Source organism: Lissotriton helveticus, chromosome 8 (assembly GCF_964261635.1).
Source record: "Lissotriton helveticus chromosome 8, aLisHel1.1, whole genome shotgun sequence".
Classification (NCBI taxonomy): Eukaryota; Metazoa; Chordata; class Amphibia; order Caudata; family Salamandridae; genus Lissotriton; species Lissotriton helveticus.
Genome location: NC_136069.1, coordinates 744271037 through 744288932, shown reverse-complemented (window position 1 = coordinate 744288932; position 17896 = coordinate 744271037). Strand labels below are relative to the sequence as shown.

At 43.5% G+C, this 17896-nt stretch overlaps 1 protein-coding gene across 3 annotated transcripts in view; it reads left to right on the top strand.

Moving 5' to 3' along the window:
- LOC144772898 (arylsulfatase D-like) overlaps positions 1 to 17896 on the top strand; it is a 734130-nt gene that overhangs the window by 630868 nt on the left and 85366 nt on the right. For all 3 annotated transcript variants that reach the window (XM_078657571.1, XM_078657574.1, XM_078657572.1), the window contains one exon: positions 1378 to 1499. In XM_078657571.1, coding sequence (XP_078513697.1) covers positions 1378 to 1499 — 122 coding nt within the window. The remainder of the gene's footprint in view (positions 1 to 1377; positions 1500 to 17896) is intronic.

Sequence of the window (17896 nt, the reverse complement as noted above, 5' to 3'; positions counted from 1 at the left end):
CATGCTTAGATGTGTGAAGATAAATTCCCCACTCCAAATCTCGTGTATTTTTATTCCTGAGATCTGTGATGTGGGAAGCTAAAAATATTTATTGTGCGTGTATAGACCTAGTTACTGGTCTATCGCACTGGTGGTGGTGGTCAACATGTTTCTGCCTCGTGGAACCTCTAGAGGCTTTCGTCAGGACCGATAGATTAAGAGCACATCAGCAAGTATAGACTTCAAAAAGGTTTGGCGTATCTCTACCTCCGACCTAGGGGGATATTGCTTCCTCGGGACACCAGCGAGGAACCACATTCAGAGCCAGAACAAGTTATGCCTACAGAGTAACCCCAATAGGTACTCCCAGCTCGCTGGTGTCCAGAGGGAGCAATATCCGCCTAGATCGGAGGTACAGATACACCAAACTTCTTTTGAAGTTTATACCTGCTGATATTGTGCTACACTGACTGGAATCATTTTGAGGCAGACAGCAGTAGGAAAAAGCACCTTCCAGATTAGAGAAATCTGCAATGACACCATGACTACAGTAAACCCAGTCCATTAGGACTTGAGACTTGCCACATTAATTAAAAGCGGGTGTCAACATTTTAAACCTTTTTCTACAGTCTTTGGAGAAAGATGATACTGGATCTCCTGTTAAGATGATAGTTAGATGTCTCCTATACTAAAGATAGAAAACTTCATCCATCCCATTTTCTTGCTTAGGCTGATTTTGTTTACTTGTTGTTCACCCTCGAAAAGCCTTTGATTATCCTAAATGTCCAACAATGGGGCCTTTTGAAATTATAGCTTTTTTACATGGACTTGCATTTTTATTCATTAATTACCTTCTTACTTGTGGACACCATTCTAAACATTTGGATTTCTTTTTAAGTTTTAATGGCATTTCTTCTTTTCATTCACATAATTTTGAGTATTCAATCAAATGTTCTATTTTTGTGGCTATTTAGAAGAGATATGTTTTAAGATTTAATCTATAAAGTAGCAGGTTAATTTTTGGACTCAGGATATCTGGGACAGTATTCCAGAACCATAACCTAAAGATTGATAAATGGCAACCTTCCGTTGAGGGCAAATGACCTCTAAATCTGTTTTTTGTCCGAAAAATTGAAATTTTTTGAAAATCATGGTTTATCTGTTCTACAATTTTAGTAATTTTTGTATATTGCTCCATTACACTAAGTAGACTGGATAAATGGAGCTGGGTCAAACGCTTTAATACATTTTGGAAAGCCTTGTTCCTTGTGTGAACTTCAAAGAGTACATGATCTCCATAGCATAGCTTATTTTAAACTAAAGTAGTGAGGATTTGTAAAGTGAGTGTATAACGATGACTCCACCATAACTAAATATTGTCTACTTCTGTTGAACCAGGATAATTGATGGAAAAAACCTCATGCCTTTACTTCAAGGACATGTTCCTCATTCAGAGCATGAGTTCCTGTTTCACTTCTGTGGGATACATTTGCATGCAGTGCGTTGGCATCAAAAGGACAGTGAGTAATTCAGCATGTTTTGTCATTCTGTTGATGAACTAGATAGATGAGGAATGTGGTCATAAAATTAGTATTTCAAATAAAGTATTAAAAAGAACATTAATAAATAGTATCTAATTGTGATAACTGAATGCCTGAACACACTCTTCAATCCTCCTATCTTGCATAACGTTTCAGATGTAAATAGGTTAATAGCAATAATGAGTTTTGTTTGCAGAAAATCAAACGTGCACCAAAATCAATCTACAACATTTCTGTGGATCAGCTTTCGCCAATTCATTTAAATTAAAATGAAATATTGATTTTGTTGGATGAAATGCAGCACATTATCCAAATATTAAAAAATACCTAAAGTCAGATAGTAGATTGATTGAATGGGCCTAGTTGGACTTAAACTATCCTATGTATGTGAGGACCAAATGCTTGAGTGGTACTTAAACACTATAACAAGCAAAGGGTTCCTTCAGAGTCATTTATCATCAATTTGGGTAATCACTACAGTAAATTAATGAATGGCCATGGACATTATAATGCAACAATTTGTCAACAATAAGGTCGCATTCATTTGGGCAGTTATAGTTAGAACCACGTTTCCATTGAAAAAGCCGGTTTTGGTTGGCTTATAACTTTGATGCCCTTTCACAAATCTTTAGAAACTTTAAAAAAAGAAAAGATCCATCCAGCTGAGCTCTGTCCTGGAAAGTTTTTGAGTGATCCATCAAACGGGGCAGAGAAAAAAGGTCCAGAAAGTGTGATTTTTGTGATTTGGTGTAAATCTGTTCAGCCGTTTTTGAGATATTAAGCCTCAAAAATGTAGATTTAACACTGTGGAGGATCTGAAAACGATATGGCAGCAGCCATCTTAGGACTCGGGACTTTGTCCCGCGTCCTCCAAAAAACCTTTAAAAAGATATGAGAAAAGGGTAAGTATACCATGCCCCCTTAGGCCTGGTGATGGGGCCTCAAAAGGACACCACCCCCGGGCCAAAAACATATATTTTTTTATTTGACACAAATTCGCAGTGGATCTGAAGCAAAATTAGAAAAAACATGAGACATAGTTACCATAATAATGTTTTTTTTGTTTGCCAATAACATTGGCACCATTTTGATGAATTTTCATGAAGCTCTCCCTAACAAACGTACATCCATGTCAGCTCCTTCCTTGATATTTTTGGCTACCCAAGGGGTATTAGCCGAAGGACCTGGCCACAGCCTTGGCCTGTAGCCAACTCAATACTACTCACGATCAAATGCCATTCTCAGAAGGGGGTTGGCATAGTTACATATGGTAATAAAAATATGACTTTACATTAAAAAAGAAACTCTGAACGGTTAAAGTGATGTATAGTTAAGTGTAAATTACAGTTTGAGCATAACATTTTAAATTCTGAAAAAAACACCGAAATTCAGCAGTTCTAGTTAACGGAAGTAACTATAACGTACGCCCTTGCCATGCGCTACATACGATCTAACGTATTATATTAGTCATGATATGTTCTGTGACATTGATGACACCACTGATGACAACTGAAATTAATTGGTTCATTGATTACAACATTGTACATGGCTGAATAATTGATCTTGCACTGTATTGCCTTCAAAATATCCTGAAACCCAGTAACAAAATAATTAAAGCATTTATTGTCTTCATAACGTTATGATAACTGGCAGTGCACTCCCTTTCTTTAAGCTTGTTTAATGCTGTCAGAAATATTACAGCTTTCCTTGGAACTACAAGGTTCATTGCTTTCAACAATGGTCAATTGGTAGTAACTGAAATTTGTTACTTTAATGTCACTTTTGTATCTTTGGGGTGTTAGATTTTACTAGTACATATGGTTTTCTAATCATTACAAATCACAAATATCTTATCTGCTGAGTAAGACCTCAACATTTCAACGTAGACATTTCTCAATGAGGTTACCTTCATTTAGCCACCACGGAGATTTCTTACTGGTAGTTTGCAAGAAATTGCAAGTCTCATTCAGTAAACATTTCAACACATATCTTTTAGTTTAAGCTAGATTATTGAAGGTACCATGTGTTCAATGTTATTTAGAATGTGCACAACCTTAGGGAACAACATTGTTTACATTATATTTAGTCTAGTCCATCTGCATAAATATGAAAAATTATTGTTTATAGTATTTAATACACATATATTTCATGCTAATTAATAATTTTCTTTGTTATTAATTCATTTTTTTCTACATTCATGGTTTTCTTGCATATGTAATGTATTTGAAGTACTTTCCCCACTCTTGCTTAAACTGTAGAATTAACCAACTGAAGTCAAACACTTTCCCCACTGTTTTGCTTTTTGGAGTGGGAATAGTAAATTTAACCCATCCGAAATCAAACGCTTTTCCCCTACTGTTCCACAGACTGGAGTGGGAATAGTCAATTTTACCCGTCCTACGTCCAATGCTTTCCCTAGTATTGCAGTGACTGGAAAAGGTATATTTGATCGAACCCCTGCAAAGTATAACACATAAGCTAGTGTGGGAATAGTATATTTAATATTCTTAAACTCCAAAAGTTTTTATAATGTTGGTTAAATAGATTTTAAAGCATAAATTGAGGTCCCCCTACGGTCCCCAACGGAAGGGCCAGGCACCAGGGGATGGGGTCCCCGGAGCCATGAGTGGCCTAGGAGGGGGGCCAAGCGGCCCACCTCCCTGAATTATAATTTTAAAAAAAGAGGCATAGCCCCAGGGGATGGGTTCCCCAGGGCTAATAGAGGCCTCAGGAGGGGGCCACACAGCCCCCTCCTACATTTTAAATAAAAAAATCATTTATGGCCATGCCCCGGGGATGGGGTCCCCGGGGCTGAAATTGGCCTCTGGAAGGGGGGCACGTGGCCCCCTTCACAATTACTTTTTTTATTTTTAACAAGGGGTTCCCAAAAAAAGTAAAGAAAAGAGGGCACACAGCCTGCTTCTTAAAAAAAAAAAATACTAAAAAAGCCAGCATCACGGTTAGGCCCCACCCCTCCCTGCAGCACTCAGCAAACGCACCCCCTGGTGTGTTGTTAGTTGGGGAATTCATTGCCCTTGAAAACTGAGGGTCCCTGGGGGCCAACTAGCCCACCAGGTACCTCCAGTATGCGCCAGTGTGCTGCGTTGCAGAGAGGTGTACAGAGGCCAAGCCCCTTTTTACACCTCTCTGCAATGCAGCTCTGTGGTGCTTACTGGAGGAATCTGGTGGGCCAGTTGGCCCCCAGGGACCTTTAGGACTCAAGGGGTCTTAGTCCCCCAATTTATAATGCACCAGGGGGTGCGTTTACACAATGATGTACGGAGGGGCGTGGTCTGATGTGAAAAGTGTGTAAACGCGCCCTGTGGCACGTTTTAAGTTGGAGAATTAAGTCCCCTTGAATCCTGAGGGTCCCTGGGGGCCAAGTAGCCCACCAAATAAGCCCAGTAAGCACCAGTGTTGCTTTGCAGAGAGGTGTAAAAAGTGGCGTGACCTCGGACCTCCTCTCTGCAATGCAGCTCTGTGGTGCTTACTAATGGTACCTGATGGGCTAGTTGGCCCCCAGGGACCCTCAGGATTGAAGGGGAAATAATCCCCCAAATTAAAACCTGCCAGGGGGCGCGTTTGAACAGTGGTGAAGGGATGGGCTGGGCCTGATGTGAAATGTGTGTACTTATGCAATCGCTCCGCCAAACCACAAGCACTTATAAATTCACCATGAACTCTGCTTGCATCACTCTAATCATCCAGTCACTACCCATGCACTAACTCATGCACTGCTATAATACCCTGAGCAGTACCCATGCAGTCTAGCCATTGCCCTGGCACCCATGCATTCCTCCAATCACCCAGCGAGCACCACGTACTTATCCAATCACTCCGCCAAAACCCAGGCACTTAAAAAATCACCATGCACCGTCCTTGCAGTACTCTAATCATCCAAACAGTACCCATGTACCTATGCAATGACCCAGGCACTAACTCACGGCAAATACAGAGGAGGTCATGCTAATTACAGGGGTACCCCAACGCATAGTGTTCCCTAGTGTATGTAGGTGATTTCACTGTATTCTACGTGTCTTTTAGCATAGCACTGACTCCGGTCCTGGTTAGTTAGTCAGTTACCACCAGTACCCATCACTAAAAAGTTGGGGGCACAGGAGGACTTTCTGCTCCTCTCTTGGTTCTTTCTAAACATCTCTTGCTTCTTCCTGCACTTTTCTTAATCTTTCTGCACTTCTGTTGCCTCTTTCTGTATTTGTCTTGCTTCTTTCTGTGCTTTTCTTCCTCTTTCAGGGAGCCCTGTTTGTTTCTTGAGGGGGCAACTTACCGCCGCCACCGCCACAGAGTCCTGCCGCCAGTGCCAGCGCCGCCCTTCCGGGACTCAAATTCCCGGCAGCACTAGCGGTGAGCGAGCACGGCGCGAAGATCGCCCATGACTGTAGCAAGCGCCAGGAGGCGCATATAATCAACACAGGGCTCCGGTGGAGCGGGAGCCCTGTTTGTTTCTTGAGGAGGCAACTTACCGCCACCACCGCCACAGAGTTCTGCCGCCAGCGCCAGCGCCACCATTCTGGGACTCAAATTCCCAGCAGCACTAGTAGTGAGCGAGAGCGGCGTGAAGACCGCCCATGACTGCAGCAAGCACCAGGAGGTGCATTATAATCAGCACAGGGCTCCGGTGGAGTGGGATTCCTGTTTGTTTCTTGAAGGGGGCATCTTACCGCTGCCACAGAGTATTGCCGCCAGCGCCGCCATTCCGGGACTCAAATTCCCAGCAGCACTAGCAGTGAGCGAGCGCAGCACGAAGACCGCCCACGACTGCAGCAAGCGCCAGGAGGCGCATATAATCAGCACAGGGTTCCCACGTTGCGGGGCGTGCGTGGGCAGTGCCGGGCGAAGCCCAGGCCAAGGGCGGGCCCATCTGTGCCCATCCGAGACCGTTTGAGGCCGGGCTGGGCCACTCCCCTGACATCGCCATCCCAAAAATCAGTTGGATCCTGCAGTAGTGAGTGGGGTTTCTTTTGCCATACCCATTGAATGTCTGGGGAAAATACCATCATGGGCAAACGAAACCCAATCCCTGCAGTACGCAATGTTACATCCATTGACACCATCCTGGAGAGGGCGATGAATATAGTCAGCACTGAGATTGAGTTGACGGAGAGACGCTTGTCCCTGGGTCTCACAAAACCCCGTTCTGTAGCACAAAATGAGAACATTGATGCAAGCGATTCACAATTAATGATATATAGTGAGGCTGATCGCGGCCTACATTCTTCAATGGGAGAAAATCTACTGGGTATGGAAGGCTCTGACCATATAGGAGCTACAGTAGACTCTGTACCTGGGAGCTGCCCAACTGATATTTTAACTTTGGCCACTTCAGATATATCTCCTAACCCACAAGTATGTGGAGCAAAAAGGAAAATGAAGACAGTGAAACCAGCCTGCTCCAAACGGAAACAACCCCCACGTTCAAAATCACAACGTACTACATTAAATACATGGATTCAGGGCCTGAAAGCCTTAGTGGATTCAGTCCCTAGCAGTGACCCAATTGACTTAGTTTCATTGGACATTTTAAGTAATTCTGCACATACTCAGACAGTATCTACACAGACTCCATTCTCTAATTTTACACTTGGGGACACTGCTATTGACATTATCAGAGATACATTGTATGACCGTGTTAAAGGGCTTGTGGAAAAAAATGTTGCAAACTTATGGAAGCGCTTAGACCGTTTGGAATCTCTAACTACTAAGGCAAAATCTCCCAGTAGGGAACCTAAACAGCCATCCCAACAGGCCAGTATTCAGGGAAAATTAGCTCAGAGTGGGGAACACTCGATCCTAACCGCAAAGCAGCTATCTGCCCCCCGTGACACTAATAGTAAAACTAAAGATCCCACAGTTTTAAAAACACGTACTGGTTCTGTTAACACTCAAAACATAACTTCTACTGTTTCTTCACATCCTATCACTCATACTGGTGCCCATGCTGTCCCCAAAGCCTGTATGAGCACTGTCGGCACTGATATCAGTGGGCACGCAGAGTCAAATAAGGATGTGTTAAGCTTACCCCCAGCATCTTGCCCTTATGTTCTGATTCTTGCAGGGGTACCTCCATTAGAGAAAAATAAACTGGAGTCTTGGGAACAATTGTGGAATAAAAGTGTGGATTGGCAGGCTAAATATAAAGGGTACAATCAGTTTGACATACATGATATTTTAATGGTACGAAGGGTAGGCTGGGTGGGTCCAGCAGAAAAAACCATCCGGGGCAATTGCATTGTTATTAATCTCCACCGACCAAGCCTTGTTAGATCAATATTGGCCGTTAGAGAGATTAATTGCCCCCTACCCACAAACATCTGTGCACTGCCCCTTGGTTTCTTTTATAGATCATCATCTGCACAGCAACCACCCATGAGGCCATCCTATATCTCGGTAAATAGGTTCTCTGCCATCTCCGACTTAGATACTCTTGACCAACCTTTTCCTAAATTTCAACCGTCCGAACCAGCCTGCATGGCATGTATGGAGATCTCCCCAGCCAACAACGACCATGATGCCGAAATTATTACTCCTAATGATTATTCTGACTCATTATTACAGGTGCTGAGTTGGAATGTGGCTGGTTTGGCTTCCAAATTAAATATTGAAGAATGGGTCAACATGATAAATAAATATGACATCCTTATGTTTCAGGAGACCTGGGCAACTAAAAAGTTATATTTTGAAGGATATGAGTGTTTTAATATTATTTCACCCATTCCCAAGCAAGGCAGACCCTCAGGTGGCCTATCGATATGGGTTAGTATTGCATCGGGTGGTAGTGTAAAACCAATCCCCACCAAAAATGCCAAGTTCCAAGCTTTAATGTATACACGAGGGGTTTCTATTTGTTTCATCAATTTTTATAACAATGGTTTTTAACCATACCTAACGTGAACTTTTCCAATCTTTTTAAATGTATTTTGGATATGGATATTTTGTTGGGAAAGCAAAGACCGGTAGGGATATGTTTGGGGGGCGATTTTAATGCTGAGATTGCAGGAGGAAACACCGTGTGCCCCACTAAGCATACCTCAGTTAATCCGTGATACGAACTAATAGACTACTTATCAAATAGTATTTTTTTTTATGTTATGGACATTGCAGCCGTAAATAACGAGGATAGTCCAATACCCACTTATAGAGGGTTCGGCCATGCATCAACTATAGATTGTGTTTTTATATTGGCATTATTAGAAGATCATTTAGTTCTGGCAGAGGTTAAGGCATCCACTTTTGGGGACCGTAATCCAATCCTGGTTACTTTTAGGGCTGCCCTGAGACCCGCCCCTAGGAAGGAGCCAGGGGCCGCTAACAGAGAACCCTTCACAGATAACTTAAGAGTTAAATAGAAGGGCATGAACTGCGCGAGGGTGTTTCAAAAGATAGTAAAAACCTATCCATCGCTTTGTGAGACTTGTCTCACCTTGGCCAATTCTAACCCAGAAGCAGTCCCTGCCTTTATCCTATTATGTGCAGGTATCAACAAATTGATTTCTAGACCTTCAGTTCAACTTAAATCCGACCCTAGGTGGTTTAACAACACCTGCTCTAGGGCTAACAGGGAACTCAGAGTTTCCCTATCAGCCTCCCCCAGAGTCCTTAACCTTATTAGAGTGTTAAGGCACACTTATAAAAGTGCAGTGAAGTATAGACGAGATGTGATTTTAAAAGAGCACTGGAGTAATCTGGCCTGTGCTGCCAAGCTTAATAATACAAACGGTTTTTGGTTAGCCACCAAGTCACTGAGAACTTTGGCAATATATCTACCTCATTAAGTTGTAATATAACAAGTGAAGCGTGGATAGCTCATTTTCTCAAAAATATATGCTGCCACATCTCAGTGCGAAGATATTTTTAAAAACCTCACTCCTGCCCAAATTCAAATATCTTTGTCAGAAGTTGAGGACGCAATTAACCAGAGTCTGGGAAATAAAGCCCCGGGCCCAGATGGGCTACCAATTGACCTTATAAAATCTAGGCCAGAGTTCTGGGCTCCCCTACTACTTAATGTTTTTAATAATTTAACAACAACCAAAATTCCAAAAACCTGGTCTACATCTGTAATTGTCCCCATTTTCAAAAAGGGTGATGGATCTAACCAAAGCTGCTACAGATCAATCTCTCTAATCGATAATACTCTTAAGATATTGGGGAGGGTCTTATTTAACAAAATCAGAACTTGGGCGGAGGAGAAAATATATGAAATAAATGCTATTTGGGTTTCCGAAGTCTTCTTGGGACGGTGGAACAGTGTCTCATTCTTAATTTAATCATAGGGAAATATACCATTGCCCAACACGGTCCCCTCTACCTGGCATTTATGGACCTTACGTCCGCTTTTGATTTTGTTAATAGATCTAGGCTCTGGCAACGCCTTTTAGATTATGGGTTGGACAAAGAAATGGTGTATTTTTTAGCATATCTACATAGGGACTTAAGGGCTTCGGTGAGAATAAGCATGGATGGGGCAGTCTCAGAGTACATAGTGATTGGAAGAGTCATCAGACAAGGGTGCGTTCTCGCCCCACTTTTATTTTTTTTATATGTTAGTGAGTTACACAATGTATTGTCCGACCAAACTTCAGATGTCCCAATAATTAATGGCAATAAACTGCCCGCCCTATTATACGCAGATGATACGGTTTTGATGGGGCGCACACCCAATGCTCTTCGTATTTTAGTTAGGGATTTTGTAGCTTTTATAAATAGCCTGAATCTCTGTACAAATTTTAGGAAATCATTTTTAATGTGCTGTGGTCCCAAAAAATGCCTTATTAATACTATTACTTCAGGCTCAGATTCCTTGTTACACACTCACACTTTTCCGTATCTGGGTTTACAATTTTCAGATAACGGATCTTGGGCACCCCATTTGGCCTATGGACGGACCAAATTTCTGAAAGCAATAAATTCAGTAATAAGCCTCCCCCAACCAAAAAGAATTGAGGTAATACTGTCCTTACTTAAAATTTATAGGACATAATGTGCACCAGTCATGACCTATGGGGCTGAAATTTGGGGCTTCATAAATCTTAAAAGTGTCCAGGCTGAAGAAAACAGATTCTGTAGGAGAATCTTGGGTTTACCAATTTCATCATCGACTTTTGCCTGTCATAATGAGTTAAGATTACCTTACTTGGAGGATTATATTAGGTCCCGACCGGACTTGTTTTGGCTAAAGGTTTGGCAAAACCCGGCAGCCTCACTAACAAGGGACATTTTGGCTGACTGTTTAAAATGTGACAGGGGAGGTGACATACCGTGGCTCGTGGAAGTACGGGCAAACTTGACAGCAGTTAATCTTGGCCATATCTTCCTTAAACCCGACAAACTAGATGGAATCGTTCAAAAGATTGTCCGTAAAGTTTTATATAAACATTACAGGGATATAAGATATGCACAGGAGCACACCAAAGCATCCATGGGACAATATATACTAATGGCTGAAAAAGGCGGACCTCCCTCCTGTTTACCCGTTAGTTATCTCCTAGGAAACATTACTCATTGGGAGCGAAGCCTTCTTTTCCTCCTTAGATCGGGCACAATAAAATATTTGCTGTGCTTCCCCATAGGCTATCAACCCAACATTGAGGAACTGGCTTGCCCTTGTGGCAATCTAGGAAAACAGTCTATGCTTCATTTCTTGTTTGTCTGCAACTTTTACCAAAAGTATAGTATGCAGCTATTGATACCATTTTTTAGGACAACTGGAACAATGGGTTTCAAGGTTGCATATAAAACTATTCTTCAGCTTGACAATGTTGATTTAAGATATCGAGTTTGCACCTTTCTAAAAATGGCTGTTCGTTCACGTTCTTCTATGAATTCCTGAAAGTTGGATTAGGATGTACTATATGCACTTTTTAATTTTATACTTAAATACGGTAATATGTAATATGAATATTAAGCGGGTGTACAGAGCACTATGCATTTAATTTAATAAGCTTGCCTTTTTATTGCCATCCTTTTATCCTTACCCTCATTTTGCACATTTGCACTTTTTTAGATGATGCTGCTACCTGTAAATTTAATGTGATCTTACAATTTGTCTATCTTTGCTGCTATCTTCTGAAATATTTGCACTTAGCACTCTGGCACTTCAGTTTTAGTTTGGAAGCTGCTATTGAATATGTGCAATAATCTTGTATGCTTTTTATTGTATAGTTCTATAATTGAGCTCTGTTTTTAAAAATGCTTAAGACGACAGATTATCTAAATGCTTTCTATGACTAAATATGAGAAATATTTGTACTTTTATAGATAGTGCATATCCGAATAAAGACCAATGAAACTGAAAAAGTTGGGGGCACAGGAGGACTTTCTGCTCCTCTCTAGGTTCCTTCTGCACTTTTCTTCCTCTTTCTGCACTTCTGTTGCCTCTTTCTGCATTTGTCTTGCTTCTTTCCTGTCCTAACTTTGTAGGCAAAGTTAGAAATGAGCATTTAAAAAAACATTGAAATTCACTGAAAAAACCATAGGTTTCAGGCACGTTATAGTTAGAAATTAGCATTTAAAAAACCATAGGTTTCAGGCATGTTATAGTTAGAAATTAGCATTTAAAAAACCTTAGAAATTCAATGAAAAAACCATAAGTTTCAGGGACGTTATATATAGTAGGTCGATAGGTCGCTCACGCTCCGCACAGCACCGCCTGTGTCTCCCTGCTCCGGCTGCTGCTGCTGAGGAAGTTCGAGCCACCACCTGCAGGCTACCACATGTGCCTCATCCCTGGTGGCCAGTGGTAGGCCGTAGGTAGGTTTGTTCATCCTCTGCTTTATTGCTTTTATTGTATTGCCTGTATTTTCATTGCTGTGTCTGTGACTGCTGTTGTCTGTCTTCCTCCGCTGCCTGTCTTCCTCCGCTGCCTGTACGTGGTCCGTGCCCCTTTTCATTCCCTCTGTTCCCCTCGCTGTCCCCTTGCTCTCTCTGCCTGGTCTTTCCTTCTGTACCCCTTGCTGCCCCTGTGTCTCTGCCCGGTTTTCCCTTCTGTTCCCCTCGCTGCTCCGTGTCTCTGCCCGGTTTTCCCTTCTGTTCCCCTTGCTGCCCCTGTGTCTCTGCCCGGTTTTCCCTTCTGTTCCCCTCACTGACCCCGTGCCTCTCTGCCCTTTCTGCCTTCTGTTCTTTGCTGCCCCTGTATTTGTGTTCTGTATTTTACCTCTGTGCCACTCGTTTTTCCTGTTTTTCTGTGCCCTTTTGCCTTCTGTGCCACTCGTTTTTCCCTTGTTTTTGTGCCCGTCTGCCTTCTGTGCCACTCATTTTCCCCTCGTTTCTGTGCCCCTTTTGTCTTCTGTTCCACTTGTTTTTTGTGCCCTTTTGCCTTTTATGCCACTCGTTTTTCCCTCGATTTTGTGCCCCTTTTTCCTTCTGTTACCCTCGTTGTCCCTCACTGCCCTCGCCGCTGCGTCTCCTGCGCCCCCACCCCCCTGATGGCCCACTGACCATTCGCTGCCCCCGCCTCCCAGCTGCTCCTCCCACTCACCTCCCCATATATGCCAGCCGCTGCACGGCGGCGCCGCTGGTGCGCCTAAGGCAAGCCCGTCTGCGCCCGTCCACGCCTGGACTGTGCCCAGTGCTAGAACCCCTGGCCCCCGCACCCGCCACGACGACCACCGCCACTACGACTCCAGCACTCTGCATGCTCTCAACTCCGGACGGAGCCACACCTGCTTCAAGGCCACCCCGAAATGCACACACAGCCCCTTCACCTGCCGGAACTGCAGCTACACCAGCCTCAGAGCCAGTGAACCACCCACCAAGAAAGACCCCAACCACCTCCAATGCATACTACTGAATACCCGCTCCACAAGCAAGCAAGCCATCTAGCTCTGGGACCTGCTTGACACAACATCCCAAGACGTTGCCTTCCTGACAGAGACCTGGTTTAACAATACCTCTGCACCTGATATCACCATAGCCATCCCAGATGGCTACAAGATCACCAGCAGAGACAGCACCAACGGAGTCGGAAGAGGACTCGCCATCGTCCACAAGAACAGCATCAGGGTCTTGGCTAGCACCGACAACGCGCTCAGCACCGCCAAATACATGCATTTCCAGATCCACACAGACACTAACTCCACCCTCAGAGGCACCCTCTTCAACCGAACCCCCGGAACCCACCCCCAGTTCAGCGACTCCATCGCCGATTTGACCAGCACGCACACCCTGACCTCCACCAACTCCATCCTCCTCTGAGACCTGAACTTTCACCTTGAAAACAACAACTCCACATCCCAGATCGATAACATCGGCAACCTCGGACTGAAGCAACTCGTTACAACGCCCACCCACTCCGCCGGCCACACGCTCGACCCCGTCTTCTCCTCAAGCCCGCACATCTCCGTCAGCCACACCACTGAACTCCTCTGGACCGACCACCGCTGCATCCACTTCGCCTTCCAGAAGCCCACCACACACCACCCCACCCAACAGATCCCCCGCCGCTGCAGGAGCAAAATCACCAAAGACCAATTACACGCAAACCTCGCTCTTAGCCCACCCACCGAACCCTCCAACACCGCCCACAGCCTCAGACACTGGATCGAGGACTGCGCCAACACCCTTGCCCCGCTGAAGAAACCCCCCCACAGAGACACCAGCAAGAGGGCCAGCTGGTTCCCCCCTGCAAGCCTGCTGGAAACTAGAGAAGAAATGGCACACTGAACAAACTCCGGACAGCCACGCAGCACACAAGGACGCCATCCACAACCACCACCAACTCATCATGGTGGCCAAGAGGACCTCCTTTAAAGACTGCCTCGACAACAATGAACACAATAGGAAGGAGTTCTTCAACATCGTGAAAGAGCTCTCCAACCCCAGCTCCAACACCAACGACATCCCACCATCGCATGCTCTGTGCGACTCCCTTGCCACCTTCTTCCACCGCAAGATAGCAGACATCCACGACAGCTTCAACACCCAGACATCTCCAACAGACAGGAACACAACAGACCCAACGCACACCATCGACCATGACACCCTGCTAGCCTGGGCCAGCTTGAGCATCGATGACACCATCAAGACCATGTGCACAATCCACTCCGGCTCTCCGTCAGACCCATTCCCGCACCACGTCTTCAATAGAGCAAGCAGCTCCATTGCACCCCACCTGCACAACATCATCAATCTCTCCCTCGAGACCACGACCTTCCCAGAGATCTGGAAACACTCCGAGATCAATGCCCTACTCAATTCATAAACTTTATTCGATTCATATAAGAATCATAAAAGTCAATTAATACATTTCAGAACATACATTAAAATTCATTTAGAGCAGTTTTTAAATTTGTACAAAAAATTAATAACATACATTGGTTAATAACGATAGTTTTGGCCCATTGCTTATGCGATCAGGTTCAAATAATCATGAAAAAACAAAACAACAATATACATGAACAACAAAACTGATACTGGGAGCCAAAAAATTAGGTATACCGTTTTCTGATCATAAGTGACACACGTATAAAATTTAACATTGCACAACAAACGTCAGGTGTAGACAAAGCTAACAAATGGTCATAGCCCTCTTTATAATGGCAAGGTTGTTTTTCCTTAAGGATCGGCTTAATGAACCTCGTTCTCGGATCCTTATATAAAGAACAGAAAAGAACAACATGCAACGTGCTTTGGCTATCTTGGTTGTTACAGGGACAGGGGGGCAGTCTCTCACACCAGCTCCCCTGTCTAGGAAACGCAAAAAGAAAATGTAAAATGTGTAACCTAAACCTTGTCAAATAGAATCGCCATTGCACATGATTTATAAAGGTTAAATAAAACTGACAATATACAGTAACCTTAAATTCTTGAGGGCTAGCCAAAGGGTGCACAAGTGAGGATTTCAAATAACTTTTTTTGATAAGAGATTTGATATCCCCCTGGATGTTTTCAGGACTATCGAAGATATTACCCAGGCCTATTTTATGAAGTGTTTCATTTACATAAGACAACCATGGGATCTTATTCATGTGTGTCAATTTTAGACAGTCCCGAAGGATGTCTCTAGACAATTGTAAGTCCTCTGACAGCCATATTTTACCCCATAATAGAAGGGGAGAAAGACGAATTGTGTCACTCACATAACTCAAACCAACCTCATCATGGGCAAATCTATTTGAGGAGCTTAGTGGAATAGCCAATACACGTTTTAAGAACTTGTTCTCCATAATTTGAATTGCATCAGGGCTTTCAGTTCCCCAGACCCCTGCCCCATAGGTAACTACTGACAAGCATTTTGCTTTATACAGAGTTTTTAAATGCTTGACGGGTTTTTGGCCTAACTTCCCACAGAAACGAAACAGTCCTTCAATAGAGCGACTAGCACTCAGGACTCGAGTCTTAATTACCGGGGCCCAACTTAATTTGTTGTTAAAAAGATTTCCCAGATAGTTGAAGTTTTCCACTTTTTCAATGGTGCAGTTGTTAACTACAAACTTTCTGGTTTTGGTCCCCTTTGGGCCACAGACCATTATAAAGGATTTGGTGAAATTTACCTTCAGGTCTAGGTCCAACATAAAAGTGTGAAAGGCATCAAGACAATGCTGCAAACTATTTCCTGTGAGAGTCATTAATACCGTATCGTCGGCATAAGAGAGCATCGGTACACTCCTGCCATTAACCCTTGGAAAATCATGGCAGTGGTCCAACAGGTATTTTTCCAGCCCATTTGTGTAAACTAGGAACAGGAAGGGGGCTAAAATACATCCTTGACGGACGCCCTCAGTCGAGGGAATAGACTTTGTTTTCTCTCCCCCTGGCCCGAACCTTATGGCTACAGTGGTTGCTTCATGGAGTCTACGGAGCAGAAGAACCAAAGGTTCCTCGAAACCCATATCCTCCATCATCTTCCACAGCTTGTTTCGGCAAACGGTATCGAAAGCACTTGAGAGATCCATGAAGGCAAGATGAATGGAAGAATTCATTGCCTTCATGTATTTCCCTATAATTAATGCCAGGTTTAGGCACTGTTCGATAGTACCTTTGCCTTTCCTGAACCCATATTGCGAGTTTACAATAAGGCCCACCGAATCTGCCCATGTTTCCAATCTGGCCAAAATAACCCTACCCAGTATCTTACATGATGCATCAATTAGTGAGATTGGGCGATAGCATCGGGGGTCAGATCTATTGCCCTTCTTAAAAATTGGCACCACTACTGCCTCCTTCCATGACGATGGAATACGACTAATAACAACTGCTCTAAATACATTTAATAAAAGAGGGGCCCAAATCTTGACATTGTGCTTGAAAAAATCCAATGGCACTAGATCAGGGCCGGGAGCTTTTAATAACATACCTTTCAACAGGGCATCCTCTACTTCCTGCAAGGTGAGTGATAGGCTCAGGGACAAAGTTGATTGCGAAACCACTAATTCCCTAGGGTCTCCCAATAACAATTCATTAAGTGGAAATCCATGTGGGTTAAAAATAGCCCCAAAATGTGATTCCCATATTTCACAAGGAATCTGCATCACAATATTATCCCTATCATTACTTATAAAAAGAGGGCGATTAATTACCTCCCAAAATAACCTTCCGTCCTTCAAATCAGAAGCTTTTCCTAGATCTTCCCAAGCCAGATTTTTTAGGTCCATCTTCCTTGTTCCTATTGCTTCTTTATAGGCCTTTCTAGATGCCCTAACCAATTCTATATCCCTAGGTTTTTGATTTAGTGCCACTTTCAGGGATCTATGTGTGGCCGAACATGCGGCATCAAACCATCTGGGCCCTGACCTTTTGTTTTTCCCAGTTGGTTTTGTAAGGCGTTTGGCTACATGCCCACACAATGTTTCAAAATTCTCTATAACCTTTTCGGGATTAGATGTCGGTGATAGGCATACATCATATTCTGAACTATGTTCAGTTATGATCTCTGCCTCAAGACCTACTGCATCTATTTTACCCCATTTAAGAGTAATGCCTTGATTCCTGTTACATTTTATGGGTTGATCCCAAATAGGATGTTTAAGTTTAACAGGACAAAAAAGGGATAGGATCAAGGGATTGTGGTCACTGGCAGCATTGGCAACTACTTCCAATTTATCAACATAATGAAAATACCCATTGGAAATAATTACAAAATCAATAAAACTCATCGTGCCTCTACTTCCCTGAAATGTCGGTATCGGGGCTAAGTCTGGACTAACCCAGGGTTCCACTATAGCTAAATCATTCAAAATGATGATATTATTTAAAGCGTCCCCCTGGGGTGTATGTTTGAAATGTGTCAAAGGAAGGTCGTGGGAATCTCTCAATCCACACACCTTCGAGTCCCCATGGGCACACAAAGAGCAATTAAAATCCCCCACCCAGATGACAAAAAGTAGGGGATGCTCATGACGTGCCCTGGTCATTGCCTC